Raw genomic sequence first — 26028 nt, forward strand, 5'->3', positions numbered from 1 at the left:
CCGAGGGTGGCGGGTTCAAACCCAGCCCCGGCCAAACTGCAACAAAAAAAAAATAGCCGGGCGTTGTGGCGGGCGCCTGTAGTCCCAGCTACTCGGGAGGCTGAGGCAGGAGAATCGCCTAAGCCCAGGAGTTGGAGGTTGCTGTGAGCTGTGTGACGCCACGGCACTCTACCGAGGGCAATAAAGTGAGACTCTGTCTCTACAAAAAAAAAAAAAGAAGAAAGAAAGAAAACAAAAGGCAAAATCAGGCCAGGTGCAGTGGCTCATGACTGTAATCCTAGCCCTCTGGGAGGCCAAGGTGGGTGATGGCTTGAGCTCACAGGTTCTAGACCGGCCTGAGCAAAAGCAAGACCCTGTCTATTAAAAAATAAAAAACTGAAAAAAAAAAATAATAAAAAACTGGGGTGGCGCTTGTGGCTCAGTGAGTAGGGCGCCGGCCCCATATACCGAGGGTGGTGGGTTCAAACCCAGCCCCGGCTGAACTGCAACCAAAAAATAGCCGGGCGTTGTGGCGGGCGCCTGTAGTCCCAGCTACTCAGGAGGCTGAGGCAGGAGAATTGCGTAAGCCCAAAAGCTTGGAGGTTGCTGTGAGTCCTGTGACGTCATGGCACTCTACCGAGGGCGGTACAGTGAGACTCTGCCTCTACAAAAAAATATAAATAAATAAATAAATAACTGAGGCAAGAGGATCACTTGAGCCCAAGAGTTTGAGGTTGCTGTGAGCTGTGACTCCACAGCACTGTTCTGGGGGCGACATAGTGAGACTCTGTCTCAAAAAAAAAAAAGAAAGAAATATATATTCTTTTTTTCAGATTAATATGGGGGCTACATAGTTTGCTTTCGTAAGGTTAAAGTCGAGTTGTAGTTGTGCCCTTCATCCAGAAAGTGTGCAGTATACCTGTGCAATGTACGTACTGGGTGAGAATATATCTAACTACTACCCCCATTACTTGAATTGAGTTTTTCCCTCCCGTGAGCACATAGTTGTTTTATTGCTTCTTTTTTTTTTTTTGAGACAGAGTCTCAAGCTGTTGCCCTGGATAGAGTGCTGTGGTGTCACAGCTCACAGCAACCTAAAACTCTTGGGCTTAAGCAATTCTCTTGCCTCAGCCTCCCAAGTAGCTGGGACTACAGGCATCTGCCACAACACCCGGCAATTTTTTGGTTGCAGCTGTCATTGTTGTTTGGCGGGCCCAGGCTGGATTCGAACCTGCCGGCTCTGGTGTATGTGGCTGGTGCCCTAGCTGCTTGAGCTATAGGCGCTGAGCTGCTTTTTTTTTTTTTTTTTTTTGTCTAGGGCCGGGTTTGAACCCACCACCTCCTGTATGTGAGGTCGGCACCCGGCACCCTACTCGAGCCACAGGCGCTGCCCCGGCTTTTTTTTTTTTTTTTTTTTTTTTGAGACAATGTCACTCTGTTGCCCAGGCTAGAGTGCTGTGGCATCAGCCTAACTCACAGCAACCTCAAACTCCTGGATTCAGGCAATCCTCTTGCCTCAGTCTACCAAGTAGATGGTACTACAATGTGCCCACCACAACGTCCAGCTCAGTTTTTCTATTTTTAATAGAGAAGGGGTCTTGGTCTCTCTCAGCTGGTATCAAAAGCCTGAGTTCAAAGGATCCTTCCACCTCAGCTTCCCAGAGTGCTAGGATTACAGGGGTGAGCCACCAGGCCTAAATTAAGCATGTAGTTGTTAATCTACTGGCTGGCTCTAATTAAGTACTGAGTATGTGTGGTGCTTGCTTTTCCATTCTTGTGATACTTCGTTTAGGAGAATGTTCTCCAAATCCACCCTTGTTATTACAAAAGATACGAAATCTCCATCCTTGAGGAATCTCCACACTTCTTTCCACAGAGGCTGTACGAGCCCGCAGTCCCACCAGCAGTGCATGACTGTTTCTTTCTCTCCATGCCCTTGGCAGCATCTGTTGCTTTGGGACCTTAATGATGTGGGCCATTCTCACAGGGGCTAGGTGATATCTCAAAGTGGTATTCATTTGCATTTCTCTAATCATTTGGAACAATGACCATTTTTCATGTGTTTGTTGGCCATTTTTCTGTATTCATGAGAAAAGTTTCTGTTCAGGTCTCTTGCCTAGTTTTTAATGGGGTTAATTGATCTTTTCTTGTTGATTTACTTGAGCTCTTTGTAGATTCTGTTTATTAACCCTTTGTCCGATTCATAGCACATATGCATACATCTTCTCCCATTCTATATGTTGTCTCTTTGCTTTATTGATTGTGTCTATAGCTGTGCAGAAGATTCATTTTTTTGTTTTGGGGGGCTTTTTTGAGACTGAGTCTCACTTTGTTGCCCTCGGTAGGGTGCCGTGGCGTCACAGCTCACGGCAACCTCAAACTCTTGGGCTCAAGCCATACTCTTGCCTCAGCTTCCCAAGTAGCTGGGATTACAGGCACTGCCACAATTCCGGGCTATTTTTAGAGACAGAGGTCTCGCTCTGGCTCAGGCTGGTCTCGAACCTGTGAGCTCAAGGCATCCACCCGCCTCAGCCTCCCAGAGTGCTAGGATTATAGGCGTGAGCCACTGCACCTAGCCCTGCAATTTCTTTTCTCAGTGTTTCATAGTTCTCTCTCTGTAGAGATCCTTCACCTATCCTTTATTAAATATTTTCTGAGGTTATTTCATTTTCCTCAATGCTCCTGTGAAGGGTATTGTGTCTTAGATTTGATTCTAAGTTTGGCTCTTGATGGCATATGTGAAGGCTACTGATTTGTGTACATTAATTTTGTAACTAGAGACATTGCTGTATTTTTTTTTAATTAATTCCAGGAGTCTCACGGTTGAGTCCATGGGGTTTTCTGTGTATAAGATCATATCTTCAGGGCGGCACCTGTGGCTCAGTGGGTAGGATGCTGGCCCCATATACCGAGGGTGGCAGGTTCAAACCTGGCTCCGGCCAAACTGCAACAAAGAATAGCCGGGCATTGTGGCGGGCGCTTGTAGTCCCAGCTACTCCGGAGGCTGAGGCAAGAGAATCACCTAAGCCCAAGAGCTGGAGGTTGCTGTGAGCGGTGACACCATAGCACTCTACCCAGGGCGACAAAGTGAGACTCTGTCTCTTAAAAAAAAAAAAGAGGCTCGGGAGCCTGTGGCTGAAGTGGCTAAGGCGCCAGCCACATACACCTGAGCTGGCAGGTTCAAATCCATCCCAGGCCCGCCAAACCACAATGTCAGCTGCAGCCAAAAAATAGCCAGGTGTTGTGGCGGGTGCCTGTAATCCAAGCTACTTGGGAGGCAGAGGCAGGAGAATCGCTTTAGCCCAGGAGTTGGAGGTTGCTGTGAGCTGTGATGCCACAGCACTCTACCCAGGGCGACAGCTTGAGGCTCTGTCTCAAAGAAAAAAAAAAAAAAATAGCCAGGCATTGTGGCAGGCACCTGTAGTCCCATCTACTTGGGAGGCTGAGGCAAGGGAACCGCCTATGCCCAAGAGCTGGAGGGTGCTGTGAGATGTGACGCCACAGCATTCTACCGAAGGTGACAAAGTAAGACTCTGTCTCTAGGAAAAAAAAACAAGATCATATCTTCAGCAAAGAGTAATAGTTTGAACTTCTCTGTCCCCATTGAGATACCCTTGATAGCCTTCTCTTGACTTCTAGAGCTATGGTGAGTAGCAGTAGTGGCCACAGTGGACATCCTTATGTGGTTCCAATTCTAAGCAGGGATACTTTCAGTTTTTCTTCATTCAATATGATGTTGGCTGTGGGCTTGTTGTAGATAGTTTGTATCAGTTTATGGAATGTTCCATCTCTGTTAATTTTCCTGTGTGTTCTTATCAAAAAAGGATACTGAATTTTATCAAGTCCTTTTTCTGTGTCTATTGAAAGGATCATATGGTCTTTGTTTTTACTTCTGTTTATGTGGTGAATTACATTTATAGATTTGCAAATGTTGAAACAGCTTTGCATCTCTTGAATGGAGCCTACCTGATTGTGATGAATTATTTAAAATACAGGTGTCAGGCGGCGCCTGTGTCTCAGTGAGTAGGGTGCTGGCCCAATATACCAAGGGTGGCCAGTTCAAACCCCGCCCCAGCCAAGCAGCAACAACAACAACAACAAAAAAATAGCTGGGCGTAGTGGCGGGCGCCTGTAGTCCCAGCTACTAGGGAGGCTGAGGCAAGAGAATCACATAAGCCCAAGAGCTGGAGATTGCTGTGAGCTGTGATGTCACAGCACTCTACCGAGGGCTAAGCCCAAGAGGTTGCTGTGAGCTGTAATACCACAACACTCTACTGAGGGCAGCTGAGTGAGACTCTGTCTCTTAAAAAAAAAAAAAAGGCAGTGCCTGTGGCTCAAAGGAGTAGGGCCCCATATGCCAGAGATGGTGGGTTCAAACCCAACCCCAGCCAAAAACTGCAAAAAAAAAAAAAAAAAAGGCTCGGTGCCTGTGGCTCAAGCAGCTAAGGCACCAGCCACATACACCTGAGCTGGCGGGTTCAAATTCAGCCCAGGCCTGCCAAACAACAATGATGGCTGCAACCAAAAAAATAGCCGGGCATTGTGACGGGCGCCTGTGATCCCAGCTACTTGGGAGGCTGAGGCAAGAGAATCGCTTAAGCCCAGGAGTTGGAGGTTGCTGTGAGCTGTAATGCCACGGCACTTTACCCAGGGCGACAGCTTGAGGCTCTGTCTCAAAAAAAAAGAAAAGAAAAGCAAGAAAATAAAGTTCATGTGTAATTTACAGTGTAAAACTATTTTAAATTGCACACGAACTTTATGGACACCCTGTATATATGTTTGTTATTGAACTAGAATCTCTCCAGAAGCAGACAGGAATTAACAACTGCTGCCTCTGGGAACATGTGTTGGTAAGAAATTCACTTTTGTCAGGCACGGTGGCTCAAGTCTGTAATCCCAGCACTTGGGAAGTCAAGGCGGGGTGGATTGCATGAGCTCACAAGTTCGAGACAAGCCTGAGACAGAGTGAGACCTCATCTCGAAAAATAGCCAGACGTTGTGGCAGGTGCCTGTAGTCCCAGCTACTTGGGAGGCTGGGGCAAGAGAATCATTTAAACCCAGGAGTTTGAGGTTGCTGTGAACTATGACGCCACGGCACACTACCAAGGGTGGCAAAGTGAGACTCCGTCTCAAAATAAAAAGAAAAAAAAAAAACAAGAAAAGAAAATTCACTTTTGAGAAAAACAAAAGTAATTTGCTTTTGCCCTATGCACTTTTTTTTTTTTTTTTCGAGAAAAAAGTCTAACTATGTCATCCTCAGTAAGGTGCCATGGAATTACAGCTCACAGCAACCTTGAACTCTTGGGCTTAAGCGATTCTCTTGCATTAGCCTCCCAAGTAGCTGGGACTACAGGCGCCTGCCACAACGCCTGGCTATTTTTTTTGTTGCAGTTCTTTAGCTGGCCTGGCTATTTTTGTGGTGGTGGTTGTTGTTGTTGTTGTTGTCGTCATTGTTGTTTAGCAGGCCCGGCCGGCTTCAAACCCGCCAGCTTCAGTGTATGTGTCCAGAGCCCTAACCACTTAGCTACGGGAGCTGAGCCCCTATGTGCCTTTGCTATTGTTTGAATTTTCTTTTTTTTTTGTTTGTTTGTTTGTTTGAATTTTCTAAATATGCCTCTATTGATTATAAAAAACTTTTTTTTTGAGACAGAGTCTCACTATGTCGTCCTCACAGTGCTGCGCCGTCACAGCTCACAGCAACCTCCAACTCTTGAGCTTAACTGATTCTCTTGCCTCAACCTCCCAAGTAGCTGGGACTACAGGCACCCGCCACAACGTCTGGCTATTTTTCGAGATGAGGTCTCACTCTGGCTCAGGTTTGTCTCAAACTTGTGAGCTCATGCGATCCAGTTGCCTTGACTTCCCAAGTGCTGGGATTACAGGCTTGAGCCACCATGCCTGACAAAAGTGAATTTCTCACCAACACATGTTCCCAGAGGCAGCAGTTGTTAATTCCTGTCTGCTTCTGGAGAGATTCTAGTTCAATAACAAACATATATACAGGGTGTCCATAAAGTTCGTGTGCAATTTAAAATAGTTTTACACTGTAAATTACACATGAACTTTCTTTTCTTTCTTTCTTTCTTTTCTTTCCTTTCTTTCCTCTCTCTCTCTCTCTCTCTTTCTTTGCAGTTTTTGGCCAGGGTTGGGTTTGAACCCACCACCTCCGCCAGGGCTGGGTTTGAACCCGCCACTTCCGGCATATGGCGCCACAATTTTTTTTTTTTTTTTAAGAGACAGAGTCTCACTCTGCTGCCCTCAGTATTTTTTGTTGCAGTTGTCATTGTTGTTTTAGCAGGCCGAGGCCGGGTTTGAACCCACCAGCCTCCGTCTATGCGGCCGGCACAGTAACCACTGTGCTACAAGTACCCAGCCTAAAGAACTATTTTTATATTTTATTTCCAAAAAACTACCTTTAAGGCTCGGTTCCCGTAGCTCAGTGGTTAGGGCGCCGGCCACATACACGGGGGCTGGCGGGTTCAAACCTGACCCGGGCCTGCTAAACAACAACAACTGCAACAAAAAATAGCTGGGCGTTGTGGTGGGTGCCTGTAGTCCCAGCTACTTGGGAGGTTGAGGCAAGAGAATCGCTTAAGCTCAAGTTTGAGTTTGCTGTGAGCTGTGATGTGACAGCACTCTACCGAGGGCGACATACTGAAGCTCTGTCTCAAAATAAATAAATAACTGTCTTTAAAATATAATTGCTGAAAAAATAAATAAGTTAGGGCGGCGCCTGTGGCTCAGTGAGTAGGGGGCCGGTTCCATATACCGATGGTGGCGGTTTAAACCCGGCCCTGGTCAAACTGCAACAAAAAAATAGACAGGTGTTGTGGCGGGCGCCTGTAGTCCCAGCTTCTCGGGAGGCTGAGGCAGGAGAATCGCCTAAGCCCAAGAGCTGGAGGTTGCTGTGAGCTGTGATGGCACAGCTCTCTACCGAGGGCAACAAAGTGAGACTCTGTCTCAAAATAAATAAAATAAAATAAAAAAGAATAAGCCAAAACCACCTCACTTTTTTCAGACAAGTAAAATGAGGGTCAGAGAGAGTGAAGCATCAGCTCCAGACACCGCGAGGCTAGCTCAAGGTTGCATTCGAACCTGTCTTTCAAGGGAGGAACCAGGCCCCGTCAGGCCAGACCCCGCCCCGTCAGTCAGATCCCGCCCCCGCTCTGCAGAGCGGTCAGGTTTACCTTTCAGTTAATACACAACCAGGACTCCACTCCAGTGCTTCTGTGACACCGGGACCAGGCTCTGAGCCACGGACACTGGGACAGGTGACCCTGGGCGGTACCGATCTGTATGACCTGCAGGCGAGGCAGAGGTCCTGGGGGGCTCGTCGGCGGCGGAGCCCCTAGCTGCCCAGAGGGCAATGCTCTGACAGTACGGGGGTTAACTGGAGCCCTCCCCAAGTTGCATAGTGACATCAAGGTTCTTCTACCCAGCGCTTTTTCCGGGTGACGCAGACGGGGGCAAGGTCTAGGGCGCGCTGAGGACCAATCGCGCGGGTCTATGGAAATACTGTCTAAGCTGGGGAGCGCGCCTGCGGGTGGAGAGTTGGCCGCTCCTGGTCCGCGTACCCGCGCGGGTCCTTTCACGGTACCCGCCTCCAGGTGCGTCCTCTTTGCTTGCCTACAGGCCGCCCGAAAACCACCCCCGCCAAGCTCGGGCCACGACGTCTCCCGGAAGACCCGCCTATCAGCCCGGGGACCACGGAGCGGCATCTCCCAGAGGCCGATGCCCAGCCGGGAGCGCCCCCATATCCGCAGCTCTCGGGGGGACCCTCAAACCCGTCTGCCTGACCCCGGGCCTCCGGTGAGTCTGACCCTGAGGGGTTCCCCACACCAGGCCTAGGCAAAAAAGTCCAGTCCCCTAGGTTGCCCCCTTAACTCCAAACCCCTGGTTCTTGTGGTGTGTGCAGCCACTGATGCCTCCGGGCCTCAAAACCAGCGTCTCCGGGCCTCTGTGCCAGCCCCAACCTGAAGCCTACAAGGCAAGGCCCAAGAAGATTGTTTTTGAGGATGAGCTGCCGTCCCAGACCCTCCTGAGCGCCAAGAGGTCTATTGTAGCCATCCCTGGTGGGCATATACCTATACCTCACCCAGTTCCTGATTATGAGCTGTGAGTGTACACTGTGTTATTCTTCATACCTGGGAACAGGGAAAAGGCACTGAGGCTGGGGCTTTGACAGGTGAATACAAATTTACCAGGATCTGTAATCCTGGCTCTAGGAGGCCAAAGCAGGAGGATCACCTGAGCCCAGTAGTTCAAGGCTGCAGTGAGCTATAAGCTCCACTGCACTTGAGCACAGAGGACAGAAATTACATTGATTGGGGGAAAGAGGCACTCTTTACACTCACACTCTGGTTCTTTTCAACTCGGTAGTAAGTACCCGCCAGTGAGGAGTAAGAGAGAAAGAAGCCGCTATGCTGCCGTGTTCCAGGACCAGTATGGGGAGTTCAAGGAGCTCCAACAGGAGGTGGGATGTGCACAGGCCAAGCTCCAGCAACTGGAGGTCCTGTTGACCTCACTGCCCCCACCCCAAAGCCAGGTCAGCACTGAGGAGAAAGATCTGTCTCATAGCCCTAATGGGTGACCTGACCTAAGCCTCTGGGACATCCACTGAGTCCAGATTTCTGACACTCTTCCTCCTATAGGCTGGCTGGGTGCCATAACATACGGCTAAAGTCAGCCCTTGAGGGCCTCCTTAAATGGGTCACTAAGTCTATCTAAGCCTCAGTTGCCTTATCCTTCTTTGGATGCAACTCCTCTTGAGCCCCTTGCTCCTCCTCCTTTTGCAGAAGGAGGCTCAAGTGGCAGCCCGTGTCTGGAGGGAGTTTGAGAAGAAGCAGAGGGTGAGTCTTGGGTCCCACAGCTTGGCCTTGCACCCCTGGCACTCCCATGGGACTGGGACACTTGTATCAGTTTAAAAGAGAGGCAACTGAGGCTCAGTGAAGAAAAGACAAAGGGCTGAGCAGCTTGAAGGCTATAGGCTAGACTGCCTCAAGGACTTCCAGTTTTTGCCCTGCCTAGGACCCTGGCTTCCTGGACAAGCAGGCTCGTTGCCACTACCTGAAGGGCAAACTGAGGCATCTCAAGACCCAGATCCAGATATTTGACAACCAAGGAGGCAGTGAGGGTTCTGTGTACTTCTGAATGTCCTGGAAGACAGGCAGAAGGACATAACATAGGGGTGAGGGTCCCTTGCTTTCTTTTTACCTCCTGGCCTTTGCTCTCACTGTTCTGCCTACCTGGGGTAGCCTTCTCTGATTGAGAATGCCTCATCCTTTTGGGCTCAACTGTGATGGCCCAGGAAGTCATCCCAGCACTCCTCCAGGTCTGATCCAGATCTCACTTCATCCCCTGGAAGTAGGTCTTATTCTCCCTCCTTGTGGAATAAACATGTTAAACACTTACTGTGTGTAGCTACTTAGCACTCTTTCATTCTTTTCTTGAGACAGAGTCTTGCTCTGTCATGCCTACTAAAGTTGAATGATGTCAGCATAGCTCACTGCAACCTCAAACTCCTGGGCTCAATCTGTCCTCCTGCCTCAGCCTCCCGAGCAACTGCCTACAGGTGCTCAGTTGTCACCAAAAAATTGTTCTTTCATTGTCCAGAGGGGGAAAAAAGGAGGATTTCAAGGCAGGAATTTGTCCAGGATCTCTAAAGTGTTTAAACCCTTATCTTTTTTTTTTTTTTGCCGGGGCCGGATTTGAACCCGCCACCTCCAGTATATGGGGCCAGCACCCTATTCTTTTGAGCCATAGGTGCTGCCCTAAACCCTTATCTTTACAAGGGGGCTCCATCTCCTCTGAGAGCTTTAAGTAGCCTTCCGGTTGGAAGCTGAGGGATTAATATCCATCATCACCTTCTTGGCCAGACTTGTTGGGGAGCCCCAGAGGATAAGAGTTTCTGTAGGTTTCATAGAGATAAGACCAGCAGAGGAGCCCAGAGTCTTACTGGCGTAGCATCTTGGAGAATTTATATGATGTGATCTGGATACCACCTGAGGGGAGCAGACTCAGTCTTGGGACACTTCAGGTGGGACAGTGATAAATGCCAGGCACCATGTGGGCACAGTTAATATTCCTGGCCTGGAGAGAGGGTCCTCCTATACCTGACTCATGCTAGGACTTGTGTGGGATTGGTGGGTAACACATGGGGCCTCCTGTGGGGCTTCCTGTGGGGCTGTGTGACAATGGACCAGAAACTACCTTCTCTGAGTCTTGGTCTCTCAGGTGAGCCATGGGGGACAGAAGCAATCAAGAAGGCCAACTATAAGCAGGGAATACAGTGCCAGCATGGGGCCACCAGCATTGTCTTCAAAAGTTCCTAGTCTGGGGCGGCACCTGTGGCTCAGTCAGTAAGGCGCCAGCCCCATATACCAAGCGTGGCGGGTTCAAACCCGGCGCCGGCCAAACTGCAACCAAAAAATAGCCGGGCGTTGTGGTAGGCGCCTGTAGTCCCAGCTACTTGGTAGGCTGAGGCAAGAGAATCGCTTAAGCCCAGGAGTTGGAGGTTGCTGTGAGCTGTGTGATGCCACGGCACTTTACCGAGGGCCATAAAGTGAGACTCTGTCTCTACAAAAAAAAAAAAAAAGTTCCTAGTCTAAGGCTGGGAGAGGTGGCTCACACCTATAATCCTGCACTCTGGGAGGCCAAGGCGGGTGGATTGCCTGAGCTCAGGAGTTCAAGACCAGCCTGAACAAGAGCAAGACCACCTCTCTAAAATAAAAATAGCCAGGCATTGTGGGAGGTGCCTGTAGTCCCAGCTACTTAGGAGGCTGAGGCAAGGGATCATTTGTGCTCAAGAATTTAAGGTGTGTGAGCTATGACACTATGGCACTCTACTGAGGGTGACAAAGTAAAACTCTGTTTCAAAGAAAAAACAGTCCCTAGTCTAGGGAAGATAGCTCTAAGTCCACTAACATAAGTCTGGACAGCAGTGTTAACAACCAAGGATGCTGGAGATGTCATCCTACAGGAGGGCCATATGGGTAGAGTTTCATAGGAAAAGTAGGAGTTCAGCAGTTAGCCCTGGATAGATATGCAGGTCTGTGGCCTGGGACCAAACAGCAGGACAGACATCAAAGTATTACTCAATCAGATGTCCTGTGAATCTGAGAAATGAGGCCTTGCTGTCCAGCCTCACTGGGGTGAATGCAAAACTGCTCACAGGACATCACAGGCGACACAGATCCAAGGCAAAACCCAGTCCAGCTTCCAATGGAGGCCCAGTGTCCTCCCCATCCCACCCCTACCTAAGTCCCCTTCTGCAAACAGGGCATGCCCATGAGAGACCCTCATTTATTCCACAGGAAGTGGCTTAACACCCTATTTTCCCCAGCTCCAAGGTAGATGTGGAGAGGGGCTGGGGTATCAATGGGAGAGCAACATTTTGGAGAACTGAGGTAGTCTTAAGGGCATTGGCCTGGCCTGCAGGATGAAAGACCTAAGTTCTTCCTTTGCTGTTTTCAGAATAGCATCTTTTTTTTTTTTTTTTTTTTTGAGACAGTCTCATTATGTTGCCCTCAGTGGAGTGCCATGATGTCACAGCTCATGGCAACCTCAAACTCTTGGGTTTAAGCAATTCCCTTGCCTCAGCCTCCCAAGTAGCTGGGACTACAGATACCCACCACAATGCTCGACTATTTTTTATTTTAGTTGTAGTTGTCATTGTTGTTTGGCAGGCCCAGGTTGGGTTCGAACCTGCCACCTCCAGTGTATGTGGCTGGCGCTCTAACTGCTGAGGTCTCTGCTTGGCAAGATCTCAGTAAGAGGAATCACCTCCTTCGCATTCTAAGCCCTTCCTACCAAGCACCTACAACTACAGACCTGGTGCCAAATACCACAGGTCCTTTTCCCACCACAGAGGTGAGCCACAATTTCCCAAGGCTGAAATGAGAGGGTCCCTGGTACTCTGCATCACTCCACATCAACTGAGTTAAGTCCACATTTCTTTTTTTTTTTTTAGAGACAGAGTCTCACTTTGTCGCCCTGGGTAGAGTACTGTGGCATCTCAGCTCACAGCAATCTCCAACTCCTGGGCTTAGGCGATTCTCCTGCCTCAGCCTCCCGAGTAGCTGGGACCCAGGCCCCTGCCACAACGCCTGGTTATTTTTTGTTGCAGTTTGGCCGGGGCCGAGTTTGAACCTGCCACCCTCGGTATATGGGGCTGGCGCCCTACCCACTGTGCCACAAGCACCACCCCTAAGTCCACATTTCTAAGTCTTGGCCTTCCAGGTCCCCACCTTCCAAATGCCATCTCAGAAACAGGAGTATTCGAAGTTAGATGTGGGAGGAAACTGAATTCACATTGTGGGAGTGTAGGCTCAAGGAACAAAAGGGAAGTGTAGGCTCAAGGAACTAAAAATGCCAAGGCTTTCAGGTATGGCTTGATCCAGGGGCTGCAATGGACTCTTGGGAAATTGGTCTTCCTCTTACCTCTGCCTTGCTTTAATTATATCCTCCCAGTTCCAAATCCTGCCATCAGAGGAATCTTACTAGCTAGCATTGAGTCACATGCCCTCCGGAAACCAGTCACTGTGGCCAAGGGAAGAGGGTTCTGATTGGCTAGGCTGAGATCATGTGACAAGACAAGCCCCAGATGTTTTTCCCAGAGACAATGGTACCCAGACACTATGATAAAGGGCTAACCAAAGAAAAGACTGGGGCAGTGCCTGTGGCTCAGTGGGTAGGGTGCTGGCCCTATACACCAAGGGTGGCGGGTTCAAACCCGGCCCCAGCCAAACTGCAACAAAAAATAGCCAGGCATTGTGGCAGGCACCTGTAGTCCCAGCTACTTGGGAGGCTGAGGCAGGAGAATCGCTTAAGCCCAGGAGTTGGAGGTTGCTGTGAGCTATGACGCCATAGCACTCTACCGAGGGTGATAAAGTGAGACTCTTTTCTCTAAAAAACAAAAACAAAAAACTGTGGTTGATCCAACGCCTAGATGAATCCTACAACGATGAATCCTACAATGACATAGGCCAGATTTGGAATTTGAACCAGAATTCAAACCTCAGCCATCTATGGGCTCAACTCCTGCAGACTCACTAGCTGAACTCAGGCCTGCTCTTCTGCTACCCATCTATTTCCCTATTTGTCCCCAACAAAGCAACCACCCAGTCATACACAGTAGGACTGTTATTAGGTAAGTGAGATTGTGGTTGTACGTGTTCCAGATAGTTAGAGATGGGTACCCACTGTAGGATGCCCTCCCTTTCACCCTACTCTCAAAAAAGTGATAAGGGGCCAGGAGCAGTGGCTCACACTTGTAATCCTAGCACTTTCGAAGGCTAAGGCCGGAGAACCTCGAGTTCAGGAGTTTGACACCAGCCCGAACAACAGTAAGAACCCATCTCTACCAAAAAATAGAAAAACCAGCCAGGCGTTGTGGTGATTGCCTATAGTTCCAGCTACTTAGGAGGCTGACACAGGAGGATTTCTTGAACCCAGGAGTTTGAGGTTGCTCAAACTATGCTGATGCCATGGCATTCTAGCTTGGGCAACAGAGTGAGACTCTGTCTCAAAACAAAAACAAAAAAGATGACAAGGGAAGCTTCACGGGTACAGGTAGGAAACATCTTTATTATTGGCCTTGATTTAGTCATCATGTAGTGTCCAACATGGATTACATGCCCAGAGGATCTGCCTGATACACACCACCCTTGCCTGGCTGTCCCTCTAGTCCAGACACCAGGCCTTTGTCCATCATACCAGGAAGCCAACCCCACCATCCCACAAGTTCATGCTTGGGGCACTGAGGGACAAGGCTGTCCCCGGATGGGACCCTCCATCCCTCACCTTCATCCTGGCCAGGAATTCTGGGAAGGATGAGGCTGGGGCCTGGATGATCAGTCTCTTTTTGGTTTCATGATCATTTAAAAAACAGAGAAGACAAACATTTCACAGTCTTTAAAAAATAGGAGTCTGAGGAGTTCTGAAGCCAGGGTCCTCTACCTTGGGACGCCCCTCAAAGTCTCAGCATCCCTGTCCCTTGTGGTCTGTAGACCTGGCCGTGGTGTACCCAGCCACATCATGGTTACTGGCCTGAGCCATAGGGCCAGTTGAAGGTACTTCCCGACAGCAGCATGTCACGGATCAGTGTCTCTATGGGCGTCTTGCCCACCAGGCGCATGAAGAACAGCTGGGAGATGAGGGAAGCAGGGACAGCGCGCAGGGCAGGGAGCCGAAGCAGCAGGCGCCCGAAGCGCTGGGGCTGGGATGGGTACTGGGCCCGCACGTACTCGGTAAGGGCCACCTGCGCCTTCTCCTGCAGGCTCTCCACATGGGCTGGGTCTGAGAGGCCACAGGCATCTGGAGGGCAGGGAACAATGGTAAGATGGGGGTGTGAGGTGTCAAGAGGACACAGAGCTCACAGAGGTGACACCACTTGGGGCTGTAAGGATGGGACCCTGGGGTTGTCTAAGGCAGTGTCAATCCTCAGGAGACACTGAAGTCTTCTCATATAATGACAATGACATAGGATGTAGGCAGGCAAGAATGTTTCAAGGGTGGTTGGGGTCTCAACTGAAGCCTTTGGCAGGGAGACAAATGCTAATGAAGTTCAAGAGGGAGGTGGGCCTGAGGCATGAGATAATGTGACAGCATTTAGAGAAGACCTGTGAAGATAAAAGGCAGAGAAGTCTTCTGGAAAAATGATGACCAAGCTATATTTATCAAACGAATGCCACCTTTCAGAGTGGCTTGAGTCTGGTTAATACATGCTCTGCCCCCAAGGACACATTTGGTAGAGTCTAGAGCCTTTCCAGCTGGCAAAGGAACCCTCAGGGGACATTTGCCCCAAGTGCAAAGTCACCTGAGTAGCCAGCAGGTCACTGGGATATGGAACTACTACCACCGCTGGAAGGCTACCAAGGTACTTGGACTGCCCCAAACACACACCCAATCACACAGTGGGTCCACCTCCGGGGCCCTGCGCCAGAAGTCAGGGAGCTCAGGAATCAGCCAATGAAGGACAGAAGAGGCCCAAACCAGGTGTCCTCCCTTCCCACCCTCCCCACCCTTCTGTGCTATCAGTGTTCACTGGGCGCTTCCAGCAATTTTTTATTTTTTGGGGGGGGGGGTTTGCAGTTTTTGGCTGGGGCCAGGTTTGAACCCATCACTTCTGGTATGTGGGGCCAGTGCAATTTGTTGAGGAGATGGGGTCCGGGGAGCTTGGGAACCAGGGAGAGAAACCCTGGGTACTTGAGTCACTGGGCCAGGCCCAGCCTGGATCCCAGAGCCCCAGCTCAGAGTTCTTTCAGAGTCCTGAGAGTCAGGGAATGGGGACATCAAGATGTCACAACCATCGCGCGTGCAGGAGGCCAGATCTGGAGAGCCTGGGTCCTACCCCACCGCCCCTCGGCGTCCCCCACTTCAATCAACTCTCACCCGGCGTGAAGAGCGCGATGGCCTTGAGGCAGCCGTACTCGGCCGAGTCAACTTGCAGGCGGCCCAGCTTGTCCACCTGCTCCTGGAAGGCGCGCACCTGGTCCATGAAGGCCACGGCACGCTCGGCAGCCATGGGCGCAGCGTGCAGACCGGCAGCAGCCAGCAGCGGCGCCGTGTGCAGGGGCAGCGCCGCCTGTGCAGCGTTCAGCACGAAGAGCTCACTCCAGCTGAGGCGCAGCAGCGCCACCTGGTCGGCCACTGGCAGCTCGGGGAAGAAGGGTGCGTGGCGCGCCCACTCCACAGTGCTGAAGAGCAGCCGCGCCGCCAGCTCGCACACATTGTCGATGCCCAGCACCGCGCCTGTCGCGCCGCCCCCCGTCCCGAACGCGCCCGCCGCGCCCGCCCCGAAGCGCCCGGCTGCCGCCGGGTAGGGCTCGGCACGCAACAGCTGCGCGATCAGCTCGGACACTGGCTGCCCAGGGAAGAGGTCTCCGCTCGCTGCCGCTAATGCCGAGCCCGGGGGGCTGCCCGAGGAGGAGGCCACGGTGCCGGGTAGCGAGTGCGGGATGCGGCCGCGCTGCACCGCTGCGGGAAGGAGGGACAGGATAGGAAGCGGGATCCCCCATCACAAGAAATGGGAATAAGGCAGGAGATGGGAGAGACAGGGTCCGAGTACAAGAAGGGGATTGATTGGGATAGAGGAATGAGTGGTGGACAGGGAGGAATTAGGCAAGAGGAAGCAAAGAGAAAAAAGGGGACGAGAGACAAAAATCAACAAGGGGACGCTCAAGCTCCTCCCCCTCACTTCCAAAGTCCCCAGGCCCAGCTTTTCCCAGGACCCACAACGCCACCCCACCAATGCATGGTTGGTTAGAAAACCAGGGCCCAGGAGCCTGGCTACCTGTTGTCCTACACCCTGAGTCCACATTCAGCCATCACCTCTACCACCCCAGGTCCCGGAGGGTGTGAGGGAGCACTTTTTTCTGCAGCAATGGGACCACTGAGAGCTAATTTAATTCCTGCCTGATTCCCTCTCCTTCTGCTAGGCTCAATTGGTCAATTATTATGGGGGTCCCAGAGCTGAGGATGGAGCCAAGGGTGACTTGGGGTCCCAAAGCAAGTGATCAATACCCACCAGCTGCAGCTCTCTCCTATGGAGACCAGATCATTTCTCTAGCTTCCATCCCCTCCCCACCAGATGATGATCCCTGTGAACAGATCTTGTGTCTCTATAGAGGCCCCAGTTGCAGGGAGTAGGGACCTACCCCAGAGTAGGTCCTCAATAAACATTAACTGCCATTAGTAACCTTGCCTATGACGGCCTGTGTCCACAGTGACCAGGTAGGTGAGAAGAGGGAAACTGAGGCACACGGGGAGGAGGGCTGGCTGCATGCCTGCCCAGTTTGTGCCAGAAAGGAAGACTGGGCTGAGTGCCAAGCAGAGACTAATTAATGAACTTTAATGAGTTGGCATGCCCTGTCTCATCACCTCCATGAACTCCAGGTCAACTCAGCATGGAGCAAACATCAGAGGGTAACATGGGCAGAAGCCAGGGGACTAGCAGTGCTCAGCAGAGAAGGGGTCGATGTTAAAGGTGCTGCAAGTGATTCCTGAGTCTCAGGGTAAACTGTCCAATGTAGCTGGATAAGGCCCAAAATGGTCCCCTTGCCCCCCAGGGAATTTACCCTTGCTGTTCCCTAATCCTCAAACCCTTTCCCAGCTCTTCTTTATTATTCAGCCCAGATTGAGAGGGTTCAAATCTCTGCTGCTTTTTTTATTTCCAGTCTCGCTATGTCACCCTGGGTAGAGTGCCGTGCCATCATAGCTCACAGCAACATCAAACTCTTGGGTTTAAGTGATTCTCTTGCCTCAACTTCCCAAGTAGCTGGGACTACAGGTGCCCGCCATAATGCCTGGGTACTTTTCTGTTGTTGTTGCAGTTTGGTCGAGGCTGAGTTCGAACCCACCAGCCCTGGTGTATGTGGCCAGCATCCTAACCACTGAGCTACAGGTGCCAAGCCATGCTCTCTGATCTTGACAAATGTTCTCACTGATCTCCACTTCTCAGATATAAAATGCAGATGATATTATGAGGATGATGACATCAATCACTGGATTAAATGAGAATCTATATAACTTGCCTTTAAGTTGCAGATAGTACCTACAACTTAAGAGAGGTTAAACGGATGATAATTCAGCCAAGAACCATTTATTGAGCCCTGACACTGTGGCAGGCCCTGGTCTTCTGGTCTAGGCACTGCGGATATATCAGTGAATAAGACAGACAAAAATCCCTGTCTGCAGGGGGCAGATGTTCTGGGAGTAACTAAATTATAGAGCAAGGTAGATGGTGTGAAATAAAGGGTTATGTTGGCCAGGCGTAGTGGCTCACACCTGTAATCCTAGCACTCTGGGAGGCCGAGGTGGTGGATTGCCTGAGCTCACAGGTTTGAGACCAACAGAACCAAAGTGAGACCTCATCTCTAAAAAAAAATAGCTGGGCACTGTGATGGGTGCCTGTAGTCCCAGCTACTCGGGAGGCTGAGGCAAGAGGATTGCTTGAGCCCAAGAGATTGAGGTCGCTGTGAACTGTGACACCACAGCACTCTACCAAGGGTAACAAAGTGAGATTCTGTCTCAAAAAAAAAAAAGGAAGGGATGTAGTGAAGATAGGAGGAGGGTAATCTGAAGGACTTCTTGGGGTATGAGTTGTGATTATGAATATTTCTACCCCTGAGGCTTTGGAGAGTTGAGGCCCTGATTTGAGACATATCAGGATTTTATTTTATTTTAAGACAGAGCCTCAAGCTGTCGCCCTGGGTAGTGTGCTGTGGCGTCACAGCTCACAGCAACCTCCAACTCCTGGGCTCAAGCATTTCTCCTGCCTCCGCCTCCCAAGTAGCTGGGACTACAGGTGCCCACCACAATGCCCGGCTATTTTTTTTTGGTTGCAGCCGTCGTTTTGGCGGGCCCGGGCTGGATTCGAACCTACCAGCTCAGGTGTATATGGCTGGCGCCTTAGCTGCTTGAGCCACAGGTGCCGAGCCAGGATTTTATTTTGTATTTATTTATTTATTTATTTTTGAAACAGAGTCTCACCATGTCACCCTGGTAGAGTGCCATAGCATCACAGCTCATAGCAACCTCAAACTCTTAGGTTTAAGTGATTCTCTTGCCTTAGCCTCCCAAGTAGCTGGGACTACAGGTGCCCTGCCACAACACCCATTTTGTTGTTGTTGTTGTTGTAGTTGTCATTGTTGTTTAGCAGGCCTGTGCTGGGATTAAACCCGCCAGTCCTGGTGTATGTGACCAGCACCCTAACCACTGAGCTACAGTCGCCAAGCCCATATCAGGATTTTAGATCAAATGGACAAATACAAGCAAAATCCAGTTTGCAGAGGGAGGACAAGAGTTATCTCAAAATTTGAAAGAACCAAAGAGAGTGACCAGTTTTAAGAGAAAGACTCTGAGTACCCTTTCTTAGCTTCTCCTACAAAGGTCTGGTGAGAAAAACCCCAACTTTAAAGCAAGAGAGACTGAGGTTAGATGCTAGGAAGAACTGCTAGCCTGGTCCAGACACAACCCAGGCAGGAACATGAAGCCCGGCATGGGGGCTCTCACCCATGGATTCTGTTCTTGAACCTCAGGACTCCATGTAAAAATCTCTGGAGTTCTAAAAGTGACGGAATTCTAGGCCCAGCTTCTCAGACTGTACCAGTCTACACAGATCCCTTGGACAGAGACAGGAGGCTGGGCCTCTGGCTCCTAGCACCTGAGGTCAGGAGGAAGGGTAAGCTGCCCTTTGCCTTAATCAGGCAGAGTTCCTGCCTTGGGCAAACACAAAGAAGGGTTGAAGGGTAGAAGGAAAACAAGTCAAATAAAAAAAATATATCCTTGTTCAGAAAATGGCTGCCAGACTAGGGGACAAAGAGGTCACCAAGATGTCAGAACCAGGGAGGAGCTGGGTGGGGGTGTGTCCTGGGAAAGAGAGGGCCTGGAGAAAGTGTTAAAGTGGGCCCAAGTGGGGGCATCCCTGGCCTCCTCATCTCACTATAGCAACCAGGAGGACACGGATCATAATTGGATTCTTCTAGCTTAGGGCCAGACCACGGCCCATGGGACCAAGAGATCGTTGGTAATGAGGTTAGCAGGCACCAGACCCCACCCCCTGAGGCTCCCAGAACCCTGAGCAAGGGAAAGGAAAAAAAGGCAAGGTTGTTTGTTCACCCCTGCATGGACCATGGGGTGGCTGCCTTTCTCCACCAGGTACTCACCTTCCTTCCGCATGCCCACTCGGAAGCACTTCTTGAGGCGACAATACTGGCACTGGTTCCGGTGATGCTGGTCGATCTGGCAGTCACGGTTGGACCTGGGGGCATGTAGAGGCCAGGGCAACCTTTGACACCCACTTCTTCCTCCCCAGCCACCCTATGAGCTGCCTTTAGTGGTTGCCCCTGATAAACACCAGTGGGGGCCCCTGGACTGAGTAGCTGGCCCCCAAGGGGTACAGGGGCTCAGCTTGCAAATCTGTAAAGAGGAAAAGACAATTGGGGTGGGTAATGACAAATGAACAGGAGTCTGTGGAAAAGGATACATCGTGCCCAGGGAGGGCACACTGGAACTGCATTTTGAAGGATGAATAAGAGTTCCCTAGGTGAATGGAGAAGTGATTCCAGGCAGAGAAGGTACAGTAAAAACCAAAGGTTTAAAATATGAAAATATAGGGCGGTGCCTCTGGCTCAGTGAGCAGGGCGCTGGCCCCATATACCGAGGGTGGTGGGTTCAAACCGGACCCGATCAAACTGCAGCAAAAAAAAAATAGCCGGGCCTTGTGGCAGGTGCCTGTAGTCCTAGCTACTCAGGAGGCTAAGACAAGAGAATCGCCTAAGCCCAGGAGTTGGGAGGTTGCTGTGAACTATGATGCCATGGCACTCTACCAAGGGTGACAAAGTGAGACTCTGTCTCTTAAAAAAAAAGAAAGAAAATATAGAAGCCTGAACAATTTCACTGTATTTGGTTTTGTCTGGCTGAGGCAAGGTCACTGTCCCAAGGATGATGTAAAAGCAGATGGGGACATGGTCAGAGAGCTGAGCTTTGTGAACTGACTTAGGGCCAGGTCAGAAACCAGGCATCCACATGGAGCCCCAGCATTAACACCTACAGTAGTTCCACACCCATGAATGAATGAAAGAATGAATGAAGTAACTCTTTTCCCCCCTTAAAGATTCCACACCCATATCCTCTCCCTGGGAAGACCATCCAACCCCTAAGTAAGTCCAAAATACTTCCTGCAGTGAGCTATCTGGGACTGCTGTTGCCTCTTCCAGGGATGGGACAACGGGACAGGTGACCCCACCATGGGAGGCAGTGAGCTTCTGGTTCAGGGTCAGCCCCAAGCAGGAAGGTTCACCCCTTGTTCAAATGTTCCCCAAACTTTCTCCCTTTGGCCCTCCCGCCATAGTCACACCACCAACGGCTAAGAGCTCTCCAACAGGGCACCCAAAGACTGTCACAGAATAAAACACTCATTCAAACACTTAAATAAACCATCTCAGGTACAGACACCCAGCCTGGACAGTCAGATGGTGACTTCCCCTCTGAGCCTCCGCTTCTGCATCTGGAAATAGGACATCAGATCCCACCCAGATTGGGATGGGAAAATGTTGTCAAACTCTCAGGCCTAGGCCCCATCTGGGTAGCCCAAGAGCAAGGTCGCATCTCTGGGTCCCTACAGCACCAGCCGCTGAGCCCCTGGGAAGAGGCCCTGAGAGGGCAGAGGGAGCTCAGGCAGAACCAGAACAAAGCCCAGTGGATGGGTGGTGGGAGGATCAAGGCAGCCGGGTGGAAACAGTCAGGACTGGGGCAGGAAGACAGGCAGGGGCCTGGCTCAGAGCCCCCTGACCTCAGGGGAGGCCCCAAACCTTCTGTCTCAATTTCACCAGCTGTGAAATTGGGACAGGTATGTCCCCCAAGGCAAGTAAACAATAAGTTCTTCCTGTTATCCCACCTAAAGAGTACATGCTTTGTCCAACCCCTTGCTCAAATCAGCTTCTCCCCTGGGATTCCAACCTCCAGTCCAATTTGATCACAGCCCTCCCCTGTTCACACAACCTCCACAGCTCCCTACTGCCCTTGTTTTAACATTTCAGGCCCACCAAACTCTTGACTTTTCCCATGCCTGGGTGGTCTTATCTTACAACACATATGCCCCATCTGCCACTAAGCATTTGTCAGGACCACAATCTGGAATGCCCTTGGCCCTTTTCTGATGGCCAAACTCTTCATGTTTCAAGGCCCACCTCTCCTAGCTTCCTCCAGGTAGTCCTGTCTGACCTCCAGCAAAGGGAGGCTCTTGCTCTTTCTTCTCTGGAATCCCCAGATCACACAAGTTTAGGATCTCAACTGTGTCTTCTTTTAAACTGGGGTTTCTGTGAGAGTTGGGCTTGGAGCTGGGGTCTCTCTGGGGGGCTGGCAAAAAACCACCCAGGATGGGTCCCACTGGGACTCTGGAAAATCAATCTGAGGCCCAGAATGGGAGAGTGACTTCTCACTAGGTCACACAGCTCATAGCACAAAGCTGCAAAAAAACCTGCCAACTCAAACAACACCCTAATTGCTCCCTGACCTCAGGAATCCCACGAGACCCCAAAACTTCCAAAGCCCCCTCCCTTATTATCCCCCAAAACAGGGCCAGAGAGCAGGCAGTTTTTCCAGCAGCAAAAATGAGGCCAAAGTCTGGTGGCCCAGTTAGAACTGCAGGAGGGGAGCAAGCCAGCTCTCAGGCACATGGCTATCCCAGGCAAGCCCTGACCTGGGACTTAGGGCCAAACTCCAGCCTTTGGTGCCTGGGGCTCTACTGGCGGCCTTAACCAGCAAGCTCTCTATCACCTGATTCCAACTCAGCCACACCCTTCCCACCCTACAGTTCCCCTTGCTATGCCCCAACTCAGGCTTGCACTCAATGTGTAGCCCCAAGGCAGGCACTTGACCCCCCTGGGCCTGTTTTGTGCATCTGGGAAATACGGTTGTCTGTACTGGCTCTGCAGAGACCATGCATATTCCTTGGGAGATAGAGTAGAGGCATGTCAATGAAGGGACAGGATGCTCCCCAAGTAGTGATGAGAAAAGAACTTCTGGGCTGGACACCCCCTTTTCCAGGGGATCTTCATCCCCAACACCCAACCAGACAAGCTACAAAGACACACCCTACTGGAGAGGACTCCAACTTGGGACAGCTCAGGGCTCCTTCTTGGAAACATTTCACTCCCATCTTGCCTCGGAGACAACCCAAAGTTTAAGGGATTTTCCAAGAGCCCCAGGTCTGCACCCACCCCTGGGGGAGGGGGCAGTTCAGTCAATTCCGGTGGCCCTACCGGCCCTCCAGTGGCAGTTTCCGGTGACCCAAGGCCCGGGAGTGGGGGAGTTGTTCCCCTCTGATGGGCAGGCCCAGCAACCCCCACAGCAGGGCCCCTCAAGCAAGGAGGTCGCTGTGTGCCACCCAGGTTCCTTCCAGCTGCCGCTCTGGTAGCCCGAGCGACTTTGGAAGTGATATTTGACCCCAAGGGCGCGCCGTATCGATCCGCGCGGCCGCAGACAATGGCCCCTGGACGCTGCGAGCTCCGCAGTCCAAGTTCCACGTTTGATTCCCGTAGGGGATCCCGCAGGCCGCGATCGCCGAGAACGGCATCCCGGGGTTAGGGTCGCACCCCTAACCCTTCCCCTCGCGAAGATGACCCCTCCCCAAAGAAAAAGGCGGAAGGAGGAGGAAGTCGCTGAGGTGAAATCCGCAAGGGACCATCTGATGGGAGAAACATGCATCGATGCAGCGCCGACTGTATACACAATCCAAGGAACAGAATAGAATGGGGAATGGGTGCTATGCCCCCCATCTCAGAACGGGAGTGGAGGCCAGAGAAGGTCAGCACCAGGCCCAAGGTGACCGAGCGGGTCAGAGGCCCGCCCCAGCTCAAGGCGGGGTGCACGGCGGCGGTGCGCTGATAGGGGGCTCACCGGCAGGTGTAGCTGAGGTTGCGGCGGATGCTCCGCTTGAAAAAGCTCTTGCAGCCCTCGCAGGTGAAGACACCGTAATGCTTGCCGCTTGACTTGTCCCCGCACACCACGCAGTCCACCTGCAGCCCCGGCCGCTCCTCGTCGCCCGGCTCGGCGTCGCTGGCTGCACCGGGGGGCGAGGCCGAGTCGTCCTCGGCAGCGCGCGGGTAGCCGCTCGCCTTGTCCACGCCGTTAGTGTCGCCGCTGGGGCCGCCCCAGCCGCCGGTCACCATGGCCATAGCCCCAGGGAAGCAGGGCCGGGGCGCCCCCTCTGAGCTCTTCCCTCCGCGCACCCCTCTCGGCCCGGCAGACCCTACCCGGCGCACATCCGGCCCCGTCGCGCGCGGGGTACCGGCTGCACCCCCCAAAAAAGTTTTGCAGCAACTTCCTGCGGCCGGTCCGCGCACCCGGGCGGAACTGGTCCGGCCGGTTCCAGGCCAACTTTCCCACGCGTGCGCGGGGCCAGGCCCGAGACCGGGAGGGGCGAGCTAGAGGCGCGGGCCAGGGACCCAGAGGAGTTGCGCCCCGCCACTCTGGTGCCCCGGCGGGGGTGCGCGGGCCATGGCCCAGCCCGGGCTGCGCAAGGGGCACCCTCTGGCCTGGCCGCTGTCGGCCCGGGGCCGCGGCCAACTTAGCGGGCCGCCATCCGAGCTAGGGAGGCCGGGGGAAAGTTTGACCGCAAGTTGCGCGGCCGCCCGGGCGGGGGGGAGGGGCGGAGGGAGCACGCCGGGGCCGGTCGCCGCGCCCCCTGGGTACCCCGGCGTCCGCGGCGGCCGCTTGGGGCCTTCAGGACCGCCGGCCTGCGCCTCGCAAGCTGCGGCCGCGCCCGCTTTGGCTGGGCCTGCGTCTGGGCCCGAGCCTGGCTCTCGCCACCGCCGCCGACCCCGCGCGCCGGCCTCGCGCTGCGGCCGGTTTGACACACAACGTTCCATTCGCGGGGCGGGCGGGGAGCGGGGGCGGGGGCAGGGGCGCGCGCCGCGGGCTGGGGGCGGGCATTCGTTGCCCCGGCGACGGCCGCCCTTATAAGGGCATGGGTGGCCGCGCGCGGCGCCCAGCGCTAGGGCAAGCAGGAGGGACGGGGGCGGAGCGCGGAGCCGCTTGGCCTGACCCTCCCCCTCCCCCTCCGCCTCCTCCCCTTCCCCTCCTTTTCCCCCGCCCCCTCGCCCCCAACCTCGCCTGGCTCCAGCCTTAACCCCTGACCCGCCGCGGCGGGGGCCTGAGCCGTCACTGCCCTCTGCCCTTCCTCGAGCCTTGCCAGCATGTCTCTCCAAAGCCCTTCCCTCCACCTCTGGCCTTGGACGTTGTGTCCCTCGACCACCCCCGAGGCGCCCCTGGGAACCCCGCTCCCCACTCATTCTCTGCAGTAGATCTAATAGGGGGCCAGTTGCACCCTGGCGGCACGCCCCTGTGCAAGACACACACACACACCCAGGAGCATTTCTTTGCACAACTGCATAATGGATTGTGTTTGCCTCCACTTCCAGAGAATAGGCGCGTCAGACCCCTCCTCCCTTCTCCGTTTCGGTTAGCACCTGGTGCCGGGAATCTTCAGGAGAGGGATGTTGTGGTCTGAGGCGGGCTGCCCAAGGGGCGAGGACAGGGGCCCCCTCTCCAAGATTTCAGGCCCCTGGGGCTGGGCGCCCACCGGCAAGAATACCCACCACCCCTGCTGGGGCCTGCCCCCTTTCCCCTGTAATTTCCTTTTCTTTCTGTGCTACACAGAAAGGGCTTGGCCTAGAGGCCAGCTGGACTGCAGATGTCTCTTCCAGGCTCCCTGGAGCCTCCCAGCTGCCATCACTACTCCACCCAATCCACCAGACTTGGGGCTGGGGGCCTACCAGCATTTATTAAGCACCCTTTGCATGCAAGGCCTGATGGTCTCCTGTAGGGAAAACCTGAGCCTCTGACTCTGGGCCAGTTAACTTTTAACAGGCTGGAAAAAGCCTTTTCTAGGGTGACCTTTCACCTCAGAGTCCCTCAGGCCTAACCACCCAGCCTGTTCTCCCTGTCAGCCCTGGGCCCAGAGCTGGACAACAAGACACTGTGCCTGGGCCTCTTAAGAGTTTGGGGTCCGGCTGCGCCTGTGGCTTAAAGGAGTAGGGCACGGGCCCCATATGCTGGAGGTGGTGGGTTCAAACCCAGCCCCGGCCAAAAACTGCAAAAAAAAAAAAAAAAAAAAAAGAGTTTGGGGTCAGTACAGCAATGCTCTCTGCCTGTCTGCTCTTGTGGCTCTCCTTCCCATATGAGACTCCAGTAGAGAGTGTATGCTGTCTGGAGCAAGGTGAGGGTGGGCAGATATTTAGGGATCATGCAACACTTGAAGGGAAATTGAGCTTCAAAGAGAGCCAGGCACACCCAGCCCTAGGCCTCTTGACCTCCACCCATGGAGGGTCTGGTTGAGAGGAAGAGGATGCCTTAGTAAATACAGAAAGCAGTAAGGACTAGGGTTAGACACAAGGAAGGACTTCTCATGGGTCTAACTGGAATAGGGTTCCACCCACAGACTGATGCAAACCCTGCTAGGGGAGGGTGGTCTGGGTGATTAGAGAGACCCTTTGGTTCTGGGACTGCTGGGAACGGAGCTGTTTGTTTGGGGTGAGGACAGGGAAC

At 52.6% G+C, this 26028-nt stretch overlaps 2 protein-coding genes across 3 annotated transcripts; one reads left to right on the plus strand and one right to left on the minus strand.

Annotated features, from left to right (window-relative positions):
• The first annotated feature begins 7257 nt into the window (after positions 1–7257).
• OCEL1 (occludin/ELL domain containing 1) lies at positions 7258–9389 on the plus strand. 2 transcript variants are annotated; one of them, XM_053584601.1, is made up of 6 exons: positions 7258–7404; positions 7612–7788; positions 7895–8094; positions 8359–8524; positions 8775–8828; positions 9007–9389. In XM_053584601.1, the coding sequence occupies exons 1-6, from the start codon at positions 7276–7278 to the stop codon at positions 9127–9129; spliced, it is 849 nt and encodes a 282-aa protein (XP_053440576.1). In that variant the 5' UTR covers positions 7258–7275; the 3' UTR covers positions 9130–9389. The 2 variants fall into 2 exon arrangements, with proteins under 2 accessions (XP_053440576.1, XP_053440577.1); XM_053584602.1 differs by having other exon boundaries at positions 8359–8452.
• Positions 9390–13542: 4153 nt separating this feature from the next.
• Positions 13543–23687, minus strand: NR2F6 (nuclear receptor subfamily 2 group F member 6). The gene is made up of 4 exons (XM_053586433.1): positions 23380–23687; positions 19644–19738; positions 15370–15954; positions 13543–14292 (listed from the first exon to the last, which is right to left on the minus strand). The coding sequence occupies exons 1-4, from the start codon at positions 23655–23657 to the stop codon at positions 14018–14020; spliced, it is 1233 nt and encodes a 410-aa protein (XP_053442408.1). The 5' UTR covers positions 23658–23687; the 3' UTR covers positions 13543–14017.
• Positions 23688–26028: the final 2341 nt, after the last annotated feature.

The sequence above is a fragment of the Nycticebus coucang genome, chromosome 3, assembly GCF_027406575.1.
Source record: "Nycticebus coucang isolate mNycCou1 chromosome 3, mNycCou1.pri, whole genome shotgun sequence".
Taxonomy (NCBI): Eukaryota; Metazoa; Chordata; class Mammalia; order Primates; family Lorisidae; genus Nycticebus; species Nycticebus coucang.

Bases quoted from the DNA above. Each gene is read 5' to 3' on its own strand.
- NR2F6 (XM_053586433.1), bottom strand. From the start codon at position 23,657: ATGGCCATGGTGACCGGCGGCTGGGGCGGCCCCAGCGGCGACACTAAC. The intron at 19,739-23,379 runs GTGAGCCCCCTA...ACATGCCCCCAG, and splicing joins AACCTCAGCTACACCTGCCG to GTCCAACCGTGACTGCCAGA. The intron at 15,955-19,643 runs GTGAGTACCTGG...TCCTTCCCGCAG, and splicing joins AGTGGGCATGCGGAAGGAAG to CGGTGCAGCGCGGCCGCATC.
- OCEL1 (XM_053584601.1), top strand. From the start codon at position 7,276: ATGACCTGCAGGCGAGGCAGAGGTCCTGGGGGGCTCGTCGGCGGCGGA. The intron at 7,789-7,894 runs GTGAGTCTGACC...TGGTGTGTGCAG, and splicing joins TGCCTGACCCCGGGCCTCCG to CCACTGATGCCTCCGGGCCT. The intron at 8,829-9,006 runs GTGAGTCTTGGG...TGCCCTGCCTAG, and splicing joins AGTTTGAGAAGAAGCAGAGG to GACCCTGGCTTCCTGGACAA.